Consider the following 13,473-nt stretch of genomic DNA (forward strand, 5'->3'; position numbering starts at 1 on the left):
AACCTTTTGGCCTCAAAAACCCAACGGGTGTCACGGATTAATGGCCACCTCTACAAAGCTTAGGGATATATTTTATTTTCTCTCTTAGACTTCCAACCCCACAGTCCATCAATAGGAAAATTGTATAGAAAATTCTGTTTGTACTAAGCACAAATCCTTTACAGGCAGTCCCCGGGTTACATACAAGATAGGTTCTGTAGGTTTGTTCTTAAGTTGAATTTGTATGTAAGTCAGAGCTGTATATTTTATCACTGTAATCCCAGCCAGAACTTTTTTGATCTCTGTGACAATTGGATTTTAAAAATGTTGGGTTGTCATAAGAACCAGGATTAATAATAAAGCTTCATTACAGACACCTGTGATAACTGTTACAGCTGATTATTGTAGCCTAGGACTAAAGTACAATAAATTACCAATATCCAGTGGTCCGTTTGTAACTAGGGGTCGTATGTAAGTCGAGTGTACTTAAGTAGGGGACCGTCTGTATTTGGAATTTAATCTAATATTCTGAACCTTGAGAAATGAAAGTATGCAAATGTATTTCTGTGGAGAATTCATCTATTCAAGTTACAGACCTTAGTGGCGAGGAATCTGGTCCAGTCGGCATTAGATGACTTCTGATCAGGGTCGGCACCAGCACTGGGCGTACCTTGGCAAGTGCTGGGGCCCACAGCTGCTGGAGTGTCCCACATAAAAAATCCATGGGGGTCAGGGGGGCTGTATATAATGAATCCATAGGGAGAGAGGGGGGCTTTATATAAAATAACCATGAGGGGTCTGTTTGGTAAGATTATTTTAGAAAACAGGAGACAGTTTTAGTTTCACCATTTTTAATGCCGCCATGTGAGTTCATTACAGAGGGGCCCACTGAGGCTCTGTCGCCCAGGGGCCTACTGAAACATGGAGCCGACCCTGCTTCGGATGGACCTGTCTGACTGGGGCCAATTGATTCTTTCATGGTCTATAGATTCCATAACTTTACCGATATATAGTTAAATATATAGTTAATTATATTAGTTATGTAAAACCCTTCATCATAAATTAATAAATAATATCCTAAAAACTTTGGCCCTATTTTTCATTTGTCACTGTTTTTGCTTGATGCAGGGGTCCTCTGCAACTCAACCGGGCCACACGGTAGTTGGGTTACATAACAGTATAACATATCACACATGGAGACTTGTTAGCGGTCCGCTGTATCAATACTCCACGTGGCTCTAATAATGAGCAAAAACTTGGAATCGAGTCCTTATTTGTTCTGACTCAATATTTGGAACAGATGTTTTATTTCTGGTTTTTGTAACGTCAATGGACAACAGCTGGAAAAATTTTACTGATAGAGCAACAAAAATATTTGATATATTTTCAATCACATAATGTGCTCATTAAACAATTTAGCAGTTTCCTATCATTTCGGTATGTATTCTCCAATATTGACCTTATTGTATAAAGGAGACATATAGGATTAGGAAATTATGGCTGCCTTCTTCCAGAAACAGCACCATACCTCTGGATAGGTTGCCTCTAGATTTCCAGCTTAAATATATGGGGCAGATGTTTAATTAAAGAGCTATAATCGGGGGTTGTACAGTAGCATAGGGTTTTGTAGAAAAATTGAACAAAAAAACTGCTTATGTTTAGGTTTTCACCATTAAACTTAATAACAGGTTCCCAGAGAAGTCTTCATACTGTGTCATTGTACAAAAAATTTGCAGCTCAGATCTAACTAAATTCACCTTTAAAAAGGTTGCTGGTACCTTGACAGAAGACTTACCGGGTTACAAGGACCATGTTTTCTCTTCGGCACTATCATTACCCCTCCCTCAGGAATTCTCTGAAGTTAGTCACACACAGCCAACATCTCTTTCAACTTCCCCCTTTCAAATTTCTTTTCTATGAGTTCCATACAGCAATCATCTCTCTCAAGCTCTTCATTCCCTTACTGAGGAATTATCTTCAGTAAGTCACACACATCCAACGTCTGTATCAGCTCCTTTATAACCCCTCCGTCAGGAATTCTCTTACTTATGTCACACACAGCCAATGTCTCTCTCCACTCTCTCATTACCCCCTCCCTCAGGATTTCTCTTCAGTGAGTTACATACATCTCTCTCAAGTCTTTCATTCCCCCCTGAGGAATTATCTTCAATGAGTCACACACAGCCAGCATCTCCCTAAAGTCCCTTTTTCCTCACGGTGGTGGGATTGAGGGCCCTGAAAAAAAAACACGCCCCTTTTGACTTGGCAAGTCTCCAGGCAATGGGACAGCAATTTTTTTGATTTTAGCTAGATCTTAGCTATGGATTTTATACAAAAAAGCATGAGGCACAGTATGAAGACTTCTGTGGGAGCCTGCCATTAGGATTCATGGTGAAATCCTGAGGACGGGTTCCCTTTAGAAAAGGTAAAAATATAGAAGCGTTACTTACCTCACTCAATGAATATAATTTATCTTAATCTTAAATAAAGACTGCATAATCAGTTTTTGGGGGCCTCATTTGTGCTGTGTAGATAGTCGGACAATATGGTGGCAGTGGGACATCTAAAAAATTAACATGCAAAAAATTGTGTCTGTTCCTGTAGGGGATCTTTTCATTACACAAAAATAGTTCCCCAATATGGAGTTTCATTTCCATTGGATCAAATGGAAGCAGGTTGAGCATAAGCATCTGCTAACATGGGGCAGGTCAGGATACTTACGTCTCCTGCTCTCTCGATCACTGGGGTCCCGTTGGACAGACCTCCAAAGATCTGTTGCTAATCCCCTGTTCTGTTTTCTCTCATTATAATATGAAATAGTTTTTCCATATGAATCAATCATATGCACATCTTCTCCGCAGGCATCTCCTTTTCCTCCATGACATCAGACAGTGACTATGCCATCCCTCCTGATGCTTATTCCATCGACAGCGAATTCTCGGAACCGGAACAGAAGCTTCCAAAAACCTGTTCTTCATCGAGTGACAATGGCAAAAATGTAAGCCACATGGGCCGGAATATCCATCCGCTGCTTCCAATCAGCATATTTTCCACCAGATGTATGGAAGTATTAACATCTCTGGAGTCATTTTGGGATAATACAGACAATATTATTGCATTGGTCCATGTGGAAATTCCATTGCTTTCATATTTTTTGAGTATGGTTTAAAGAGGAGATGTCAACAATTACAGTACAAAACACTCAATGACATACAGTATCTCACATGATCAATTTGCTTGATTTTTCCAAATTCCATCCACCCAGTCAAATGATCTGTCCTCCAGAATTTTCTATGGGAATAATCATACTTAGCCAAGGGGGCGTTTTACCTTTTTTTTTGTACTAAATGCAGAGAGACACCCAAAGATGTGCCCAAATGTTCCCACTCCCTTGGCTATGATATAGACCTCTAACTTTTGAATGGGTGGACAAATTTTAAAGGAACATGAACTCAATCAGGGATGCACCGGTGATTACATGAGATATTAGATTTAGAGTGGCCCCATTAGAGTGTAAGTTCCAAGTTGCAACTTTTTTTTTGCTGCTTGGAGTCGTATCTTTACTGCAGCGTAACAAGGATGGTGCACCGTGTATTTTGTATGGTGCTGCTGCTTTATATGGTAGTAATTGTTCACTAGTGAAGACCCCCATTGCCATAGATTGGCTGGAGAGCAGTGTCGGAATGGACCACAAGAGTGGAGTACCAGATCCTCTGGTGGGCCCAGGCTCACCCAGTACTGGACCCCAGAGGTACAACAAAAGACAACCCAATTCGGAAGCTATCTGCTGAATCTGCTTTCTAGAAATTGTTGTAGAGGGGGCCCCCAGCATAACCCCAGTCCGACACTACTGGAGATGGTTGACAATAGAACATTTGAGACTTCCATGAAGATCACCCATATGCTGGAAGTGGCCACCTTTGTCTTCCATATGGTTTACTGTTATACAGAAGGGTGGCCTAATGACAATACCATGTAGTAGAGATGAGCAAATCGATTCCTTGATCCAATTTTCTAGAATTGAATTGAATCTGATTTGCTGTTTGATAGTTCTGGAAGTTGATATATTTCTCCCTCTAGTCCTCTAAAATATAGTTTTTTTGGGAGGTCGCATCACCTGCACATCTGAAGATTTTATACATCTATATCAGAATATTCACAATGATATCACACTACAAGTTCCCCAGGAGAATTATTGAACTTGAATGGCCTGCGGATCATCTGTTTGCTGTTATCAGATTATCTTGTCTCCTTTTATACTCGGCTACATGCTGCCCTCTGTGGTGTGCAGGGCTACGCATTATCACTGTATGGGATTTCAAGTACTAAGGGTTAAATGGAGACAGGGAAAGTTTCTGTTCCGGCATATGTTGTGCCTTATAAGAAAATATGGAAAACCTGGCATCAAATGGATGCAAACCCCAGTAGGTTTCTAGTACACAGCTGATCAGGAGGTTTATGGAGATATAAGGAGGGGGGTCACATATTATACACAGCTCATCCATATGCTGCAGTTTCTCATTTGGGAATTCCACAAATTTTTGGTGCAAACTTTGCCACTTTTAAAATAAAAGGACTGGTTCAAGAGGGGAAATTTAACTCCTTCAAGGGACTATTCATAACTGACATGTGTTACCTATCTATAGAATGGGAAATAAGCTTCTTATTGTGGGAGGTTTGACTAACAGGACCCCCGCAATTTGCCAACAGGGTGTCCAAGGTCCCCCATATCTGCTCTAGGATGCCAACTTTAAAAGAGGTTGGCCACTCTTTAACATATGCTGCCCATGTGCCTTTACTGGCTTATTTATAATCCCTGAATGTTCATCAAGTGTTTTAGCATTACTGCTTATTACTTAAGTGCTGTCTGCAAACTCTCCATGGATCTTTGTTTACATATCTGAGCTCTGATGAATAGGAGGAACTGCAGTAGGAGAGTTATAACTTATCCTGCTCCCTCCCCCTTCCGTTTGCCTGTGTCTGTCGGTGAGATGGACTGTGAGAGAAAGAGGCACAATAGGTGACGCCATTAGGATGCACTTAATGATTCAGAACAGGAAGCTATGTATATATGCAGAGGGCAGCATAGTGAGAACAGTGAAAGGCTGAAGTTCTCAATGGAGGCAAAGACACCGGTACATGTACATGCAGAGACATGTCTAATGGGAGAGATTTATAGAATAATGACCAACCCCTTTAAGCAAAGAGTCATATAGACTCCAATTGCCTCCTGATTGGGGTCTCCAGATGGCTTTACACGTTTGGTGCCTTCTTAATTCATGCCTGAAGGGAGTTGTTGGAAAATGTTGGAAAAATTGGAACCGATTTGTTATTTATGGTTGTTTTTGAAAGTTGAAGATTCATTTACAAGGAATGTCCCACAAATTTAACTCATGTTCATGTGATTGTTGGGGGTCCAGTGGTTGAATCCCCATCGATCGTTATTTGTGAGGCAACTCTTAAATATTTTTACAGTATTAATCTAAAGTTACCGTAATTTAACGATGTCTAAATTGTAGGAGCTGTTGGAGAAATCTGGATACTTGCTAAAAATGGGAGGAAAATTAAAAACATGGAAGAGAAGATGGTTTGTACTTAAAGGCGGAGAACTCCTGTACTATAAATCTCCAGTAAGTGACTATTAGACCTTATGACATTCTTTTGATTAAGGGAGTAGGTTTTTTATATTTTCCTTTGTTTTTCTTTTTTTAGCATTAACCACCATAAAAAAATCAATAGTGCCCATTTATTAAGGGCTTTGTGCCTGTTTTCTGGCAGACTTGGCTCGTTCTTTTAGGTGTAAACTGCTTGCACAGGTATTTAAGATGTGTCGCTATTGTGTCGCGGGCAACCCTTTTGTGGTGCAGAAGCCCTGGCATCCATGCAACACAAATTAGGGGGCGCTCCCCCACTCATTCGGACCATGCGCCGTATTTAAACTGTAAAGTCTGATGCACGCCCCATATATTTACAGACAGTCCCCAGGTTATGTACGGGATAGGTTCTATATGTTTGTTCTTAAATTGAATTTGTATGTAAACAGGGTGTAAAAAAAGAGATTAGGATTGAAAAAGCTAAAATTATGCGCATCAAAAATCTGTTTAATGGGGGTGGGTTAAGAGGCAACTTTAAAATCTTAAATGGGAACTCATGGGGGCTGGTGTAATGTGAGTCCTCACTTCTCACACATTGGGGGCTGGTGTAATGTGAGTCCTCACTTCTCACACATTGGGGGCTGGTGTAATGTGAGTCCCCACCTCTCACACATTGGGGGCTGGTGTAATGTGAGTCCCCACCTCTCACACATCGGGGGCTGGTGTAATGTGAGTTCCCGCCTCTCACACATCGGGGGCTGGTGTAATGCGAGTTCCCACCTCTCACACATCGGGGGCTGGTGTAATGTGAGTCCTCACTTCTCACACATTGGGGGCTGGTGTAATGAGACTCCCCACCTCTCACACATCGGGGGCTGGTGTAATGTGAGTCTCAGCCTCTCACACATCGGGGGCTGGTGTTATGTGAGTCTCAGCCTCTCACACATCAGGGGCTGGTGTAATGTGAGTCCCCACCTCTCACACATCGGGGGCTGGTGTAATGTGAGTCCCCACCTCTCACACATCGGGGGCTGGTGTAATGTGAGTCCCCACCTCTCACACATTGGGGGCTGGTGTAATGCGAGTTCCCACCTCTCACACATCGGGGGCTTGTGTAATGTGAGTCCTCACTTCTCACACATTGGGGGCTGGTGTAATGTGAGTCCCCACCTCTCACACATTGGGGGCTGGTGTAATGAGAGTCCCCACCTCTCACACATCGGGGGCAGGTGTAATGAGAGTCCCCACCTCTCACACATTGGGGGCTGGTGTAATGCGAGTTCCCACCTCTCACACATCAGGGGCTTGTGTAATGTGAGTCCTCACTTCTCACACATTGGGGGCTGGTGTAATGTGAGTCCCCACCTCTCACACATTGGGGGCTGGTGTAATGAGAGTCCCCACCTCTCACACATCGGGGGCAGGTGTAATGAGAGTCCCCACCTCTCACACATCGGGGGCTGGTGTAATGTAGGTCCCCGCCTCTTACACATCGGGGGCTGGTGTAATGTGAGTCCCCACCTCTCACACATTGGGGGCTGGTGTAATGAGAGTTCCCACCTCTCATACATCGGGGGCTGGTGTAATGTGAGTCCCCGCCTCTCACACATCGGGGGCTGGTGTAATGAGAGTTCCCACCTCTCATACATCGGGGGCTGGTGTAATGTGAGTCCCCGCCTCTCACACATCGGGGGCTGGTGTAATGTAGGTCCCCGCCTCTTACACATCAGGGGCTGGTGTAATGTGAGTCCTCACTTCTCACACATTGGGGGCTGATGAAATGTGAGTCCCCGCCTCTCACGCATTGGGGGCTGGTGTAATGAGAGTCCCCACCTCTCACACATCGGGGGCAGGTGTAATCAGAGTCCCCACCTCTCACACATCGGGGACTGGTGTAATGTGAGTCCCCGCCTCTCACACATTGGGGGCTGGTGTAATGTGAGTCCCCACCTCTCACACATTGGGGGCTGGTGTAATGAGAGTCCCCACCTCTCACACATCAGGGGCTCGTGTAATGTGAGTCCTCACTTCTCACACATTGGGGGCTGGTGTAATGAGAGTCCCCACCTCTCACACATTGGGGGCTGGTGTAATGTGAGTCTCCACCTCTCACACATCGGGGGCTGGTGTAATGTGAGTCCCCGCCTCTCACACATTGGGGGCTGGTGTAATGTGAGTCCCCGCCTCTCACACATTGGGGGCTGGTGTAATGTGAGTCTCCACCTCTCACACATCGGGGGCTGGTGTAATGTGAGTCTCCGCCTCTCACACATCGGGGGCTGGTGTAATGTGAGTCCCCACCTCTCACACATCAGGGGTGGGTGCAGTGCGAGTCCCCGCCCCCGCCTTATCAGAATTTTAAAAAAACCTAGGTGAAATCAATGTAATTTTTTATATTTCTTTCAAAAACTTTAGTGTGCTATAAAAAACAAACCCCAACAATCCTATGTTGATTTAAAAATTAAAAAAAAGTTACAGGTTTTGTCATGATGATTTCCAGTTTTGGCTTCACCTCCTGCCAAAAAGAGGCTCTACATTTTTTAAGAGGCTTGTGTCTGTTTCAAGTGTGTGGAAAGTTTTGAACTTTTGGTGAACAATGGTTTATATTTCAAGATTTTTTTCCTCTTAAACCCGCCACTGAAATAATGATACTTTTCCCCGCAGAGCGATGTAATACGTAAGCCCCAGGGTCAAATTGAATTAAACTCCTCCAGTCACATAGTGAGAGGTGACGGGAAGCAGACCGTGCAGGTAATGTAATAATCGTGGATAATGAATTAATTTTTATAGCCCTGTAATCTCCCCGCAGATGGAATTCCCATCAGGCAGTGGATGTCATGTGATAAGTATCTTAGGTAGAAATGTAGCTGGACTCTACTTCTTGGCTTGATATCTACAACATGTCATATATAATCGTTTTTTAGGAAACATTTCTTTATACAATGGTTATTTTGTTTGGCTTTGTTCCATTACACTTCATCCACTAGGGGCGCTGTTCTGTATGGGCTATAGGCTGTACACTGACAGTGTTTGAGTAGCATATGCCATAATTTAATGATTTATGAGAGTTTAATCTCTGGGACCACCAGTAATGCTAATGAGAATGAAGGGAGGACATCACTGGTTTAGCCTTACATCCTTTTCTAAATTATGCAACCAACTGTGCAAACAACTAAATTCACCTAATGAGGTTGTTTCTGTAATGAAGAGCTAAACAATTTTCCAATATAATTTCTGTATCAATTACTCATGATTTTCTAGATCTCTGCTTGCTTACTTCCTAAGGATGTTCATGTGATGTCACACAGGTGCACGACTCGTTATATCCTTTGTCATGTGATGTCACGCGGGTGCAACGACTGGTTATATCCCTGGTCATGTGATGTCACACAGGTGCACGGGTGGTTATATCCCTGCCCATGTGATGTCACACAGGCACACAGCTCGTTATATCCCTGGTCATGTGATGTCACACAGGTACACAGCTCGTTATATCCCTGGTCATGTGATGTCACAAGGGTGCATGGCTCGTTATATCCCTGGTCATGTGATGTCACACAGTTGCAAAGCTCATTATATTCCGGCCATGTGATGTTTCTAGATCTTTTGCTTGCTGTCATTGAACAGGAAGCTTCATGGTTTACTTCCTGTAGATAAGAATCGGTCCCTGTCACATGATGTCACACAGGTGCACAGCTCGTTATATCCTTGGTCATGTGATGTCGCACAGCTGAACGGCTTATTATATCTCTGGTCATGTGATGTGACCTAGGTGCACGGCTCGTTAAAAATCCCTGGTCATGTGATCAGGTCAACAGGTGCACAGCTTGTTATATCTGAGAAACTAATGAGCTATGCACCTGTGTGACATCACATGACCAGGGACCGATTCTTATCTACAGGAAGTAAACAATGAAGCTTCCTGTTCAATGAAAGCAAGCAGAGATCTAGAAAACCACAAGGAATTGATACCGAAAGCATATTGGAAAATTGAATACGTTTTCATAATACAAACAATAATATTTTTTTCCTGAAATTGGGACATCCCTTTAAATGTACCCTACTCAGTTGGCTGGACCTCTGCTGTGCAGGGACAACAGTGAATGCTAGAGCAGATCTCCAAAACATAAGTAGGATCATATAAACTAGACTAGTGACCAGAACTGATATGATTAAAGCACTTGGGGTGAGATAGAAACTTCCTCATCAGCTACTCCCACCAGGAGCGGATTTCCTTATACAGGCGGTCCCCTACTTAAGGACACCCGACTTACAGACAACCCATAGTTACAGACGGACCCCTCTGCCCACTGTGACCTCTGGTGAAGCTCTCTTGATGCTTTACTATAGTCCCAGACTGCAATGATCAGCTGTAAGATGTCTGTAATGAAGCTTTATTGATAATTCTTGGTCCAATTACACCAAAAATTTTGAAACTCCAATTGTCACTGGGGCAAAAGAAGAAAAATTGTCTAGAACTTCCATTATAAAATATACAGTTTCGACTTACATACAAATTCAACTTAAGAACAAACCTCCAGACCCTATCTTGTATGTAACCCGGGGACTGCCTGTATCATATTCCACAATACTACATGGGGCCCAAGACATTGGGCAAGTTCACCAGATCTGCAGTTAAAATACCAGCTATTTCAGGGAACCAAGGAAGAACTTTTCTGTAATTTGACACATTACTGAGCCACAGTCTGTCTTGTTATAGCAAGATGAATTCAAAGAGAATATTAGTTTGGAAATGAGGGGAAGAGGTGGAAAATATGGTAGATTTCTTACAAATTTTCCTTTATTTTCTTGCACTAGTGACCATTTAATGTACCTTCCTTATGTAGTTGGTGACAGAGAAGCGGACGTATTACCTGACGGCAGATTCTCCTAATATCTTGGATGAGTGGGTCAGAGTACTGCAGAACGTCTTACGGGTCCAGGCCGCTAGTGTGCTCTTCACACAGCCCGACGTTAAGCCAACAGTAAAGGGGCTGCTAACAAAGGTGAGAAAATATAAAATCATAGTACAATGTCCATAAGACATAAGACTGAGATTTTCTGTAAAAAAAAAATCAGCTGGGGTTACCTAGCACCGACCTTGCAGCTCTTAAAAGGGTTGCTTTAAGGAAACAGTAGAAAATCTAGAAAAGATGGCTCATATTCTTTGGGAATGCCTTGTTCCATTTTCAGATTGAACATGGATATTCCAAATTGTCCACATAATAGAACTAAAATTCGGTAAAAAATAACAAATCACCTGGGGTTATCTAGTGCCAGACTTGTGGATGATCACTGTGGCATCTCTTAAAGGGATTGCTTTGATGAAATTGCAGAAATATTGGAAAACAGGCCTCATATTTTGTGGAATTGATTATTGTACTATTGTTACATTTTCAGGTCAAACATGGATATTCCAAGAGAGTTTGGTGCACGTTGGTGGGAAAGACATTATACTATTTCCGCAGTCAGGAGGAGAAGGTGAGAATCTTTATATATTAACTGTGTCGTCCAGAAGTACAATTTTTCCATAAATTGTGCATGTGTATAATGGGATGCAAGTTATTAGGTATGGGCACAACTAGCCGTGTATGACCAACCAGGTCAATATTGTACTTACTATTTGTTGTAAATTTGCCAGTCCCTTATTTTTTGAGTCAGTCCTGCCAAATTCAAGCATGTCCTGGACTGGTAAGTCACAGAAAAAAAAACAAAAAAAGAGAGATCACACTCCCATGGAGTAGTAATCATACAGTAATAAGAGATGGCCCACTGGCAGGGGCGTAACTCCAGGGGGTGCAGAGTGTGCGGTTGCAACCGGGCCCGAGAGGCTTTTGGGGGCCCATAACGTGTCACTTTCCCATATGAGAAGACTATTACTATAAACCATACATTATAGTTGGGGGCCTGGCACAGACTTTGCTCTGCGGCCCATCACTGCCCACTTGTACCGGTCCCCTGTGGTAAGGCGGTTACCCGTGACAGGCTAGATATATAAAGGCAGCACAGTGTCCTTGTTCTGGAACCAAATATGTCCAGTAGGTGAATCATTAATAGGGTGGGTAAAAAGTGGACAAGAGGCGCCAATCCAGTGGATATCGTAGACTTTTATTGGTAAAAACAAAGGGTAACGCGTTTCGAGGGAGGACCTCCCACTTCTTCAGACCCAGACAGATATCCAGGAATTCGGAGGACCATTGTGTCCACGGGATTGGCGCCTCTTGTCCACTTTTTACCTATCCTACTGATGCACTGACAATTGGGATGGGTTTGCAAAATCTCACCAATAGTTGTTAGCTGTCCCTGATGATTTAGGGGCAGGAATTATAAACAATGGACAATACCTTGGGTGGTCTGAGACAATACTAATTCCTGGTGAGTATGTGGTATGTAGCTCCAGTTACTTTGATCCATACAGGTAAATCAATATTTATTATAGAAATTTTTATTGTCTAATGTATCTATTTTGTGTTTAGTTTCCCCTGGGACAAATTAAGCTCTGGGAAGCAAAAGTGGAGGAAGTAGACCGATCCTGTGACTCCGATGAGGACTATGAAACTAGTGGACGTAGTCTGTTATCAACACATTATACCATCGTCATCCACCCCAAAGAACAGGATCCCACTTACCTTCTCGTTGGATCAAAACATGAGAGGGTAAGTGTTACTTAAAGATGGCATTTATGGATAGATAGATAACAGATAGAAGATAGATGATAGATATTAGATACAGTATATAGATAATTATGAGATAGATAAGAGATTGATAGATGACAAATAGATAATATATATTAGATAGATATGAGATCGATAGCTAAATAATAGATATAAGATAGATGGGAGAATATATATATATATGAGATGTCTATAGGCAATAGATAGATAGACATTTATATATGAGCCAGATAGAAATGAGATAGATGTAAAGGGAACCTGTCACCAGGAATATAATTTTCACTAAAGGTTGCAGAAGCCCATTACAACTGCATTGCAAATATGCCTTTCTGCCTTCTTTAAACATTTGGATTACAATATAATTGTGTGTTATAACTTACCTTGCACTCTGACAGTAACATCTGTGTAGTCCAAGGGGTTGGGCTTTAGTTTGGATGCATTTTAAAAAACAACATGTGACTTGTCTGTGCTTCAGACTCCTCAGCTCTCAGCCCCCACCTTTTCTTCAACCTGTCTTTAGTGGAAAAGAGGTCCCTGGTGACAGGGTCCCTTTAAGATATATAGACAGGAAGATAGATTGGTGATCGATACAAGATAAGATAGATAGATAAATACGACAGACAGATAGATATGAGATAGATATAAGATAAAATATATATACATATTTGATAGATATATTTCCAAAGATGCGAAAAATAGCGGAAAAAAAAGCTTGGTGTTTATTTCATATGTTTGGAGTGCGCTTACTTCTTTTTTGGATATCTGTCTATCATACTTCTTAGGATAGACAAGAGATGGATAGATAGATAGATGCTATCAATATGTTGGGTGTTTTTTAGGATACATGGCACTACCATTTAGCCATGGCAGCTGGAGTGACAGGAGCTACTGTGGGCACAGAATTTGAGCAGCTGGTTTGCAAACTGTTGAGCCTGGATGGAGAATCATGTGAGTGATGAGATTTACAGTCAAAATGGCAACTTGTCCACACTTATCTTTTCCCTGTGCATACAGAGTATTATTTTTTAGGGGAGAATATCTCCATATAGGGTTCTCATAAGGTATCACAATCTCAAGAAGGTTAATTTATTTGATCAAAAGCAACAGGAATTTGGTTTTCAAAAAGAACCCCAAAAAATCAGAAGCAAAGTAATCCGAGACGTACAAAAGATACGCTGCGCAAGGAAAGAGTTATTGCACAGACGTGAGACTTGCAGACGCCGAGT

General features: G+C 42.3%; 1 protein-coding gene across 1 annotated transcript in view; it reads left to right on the plus strand.

Annotated features, from left to right (window-relative positions):
- The window catches only part of PLEKHH2 (pleckstrin homology, MyTH4 and FERM domain containing H2), an 89,675-nt gene that overhangs the window by 56,177 nt on the left and 20,025 nt on the right, over positions 1–13,473 (plus strand). Inside the window, exons 12-18 of the mRNA XM_072140260.1 lie at positions 2,841–2,977; positions 5,499–5,609; positions 8,238–8,324; positions 10,421–10,579; positions 10,974–11,054; positions 12,050–12,229; positions 13,087–13,195. Of these exons, the coding sequence (XP_071996361.1) occupies positions 2,841–2,977; positions 5,499–5,609; positions 8,238–8,324; positions 10,421–10,579; positions 10,974–11,054; positions 12,050–12,229; positions 13,087–13,195 (864 nt within the window). The remainder of the gene's footprint in view (positions 1–2,840; positions 2,978–5,498; positions 5,610–8,237; positions 8,325–10,420; positions 10,580–10,973; positions 11,055–12,049; positions 12,230–13,086; positions 13,196–13,473) is intronic.

This window comes from Engystomops pustulosus, chromosome 3 (assembly GCF_040894005.1).
Source record: "Engystomops pustulosus chromosome 3, aEngPut4.maternal, whole genome shotgun sequence".
NCBI lineage: Eukaryota > Metazoa > Chordata > Amphibia > Anura > Leptodactylidae > Engystomops > Engystomops pustulosus.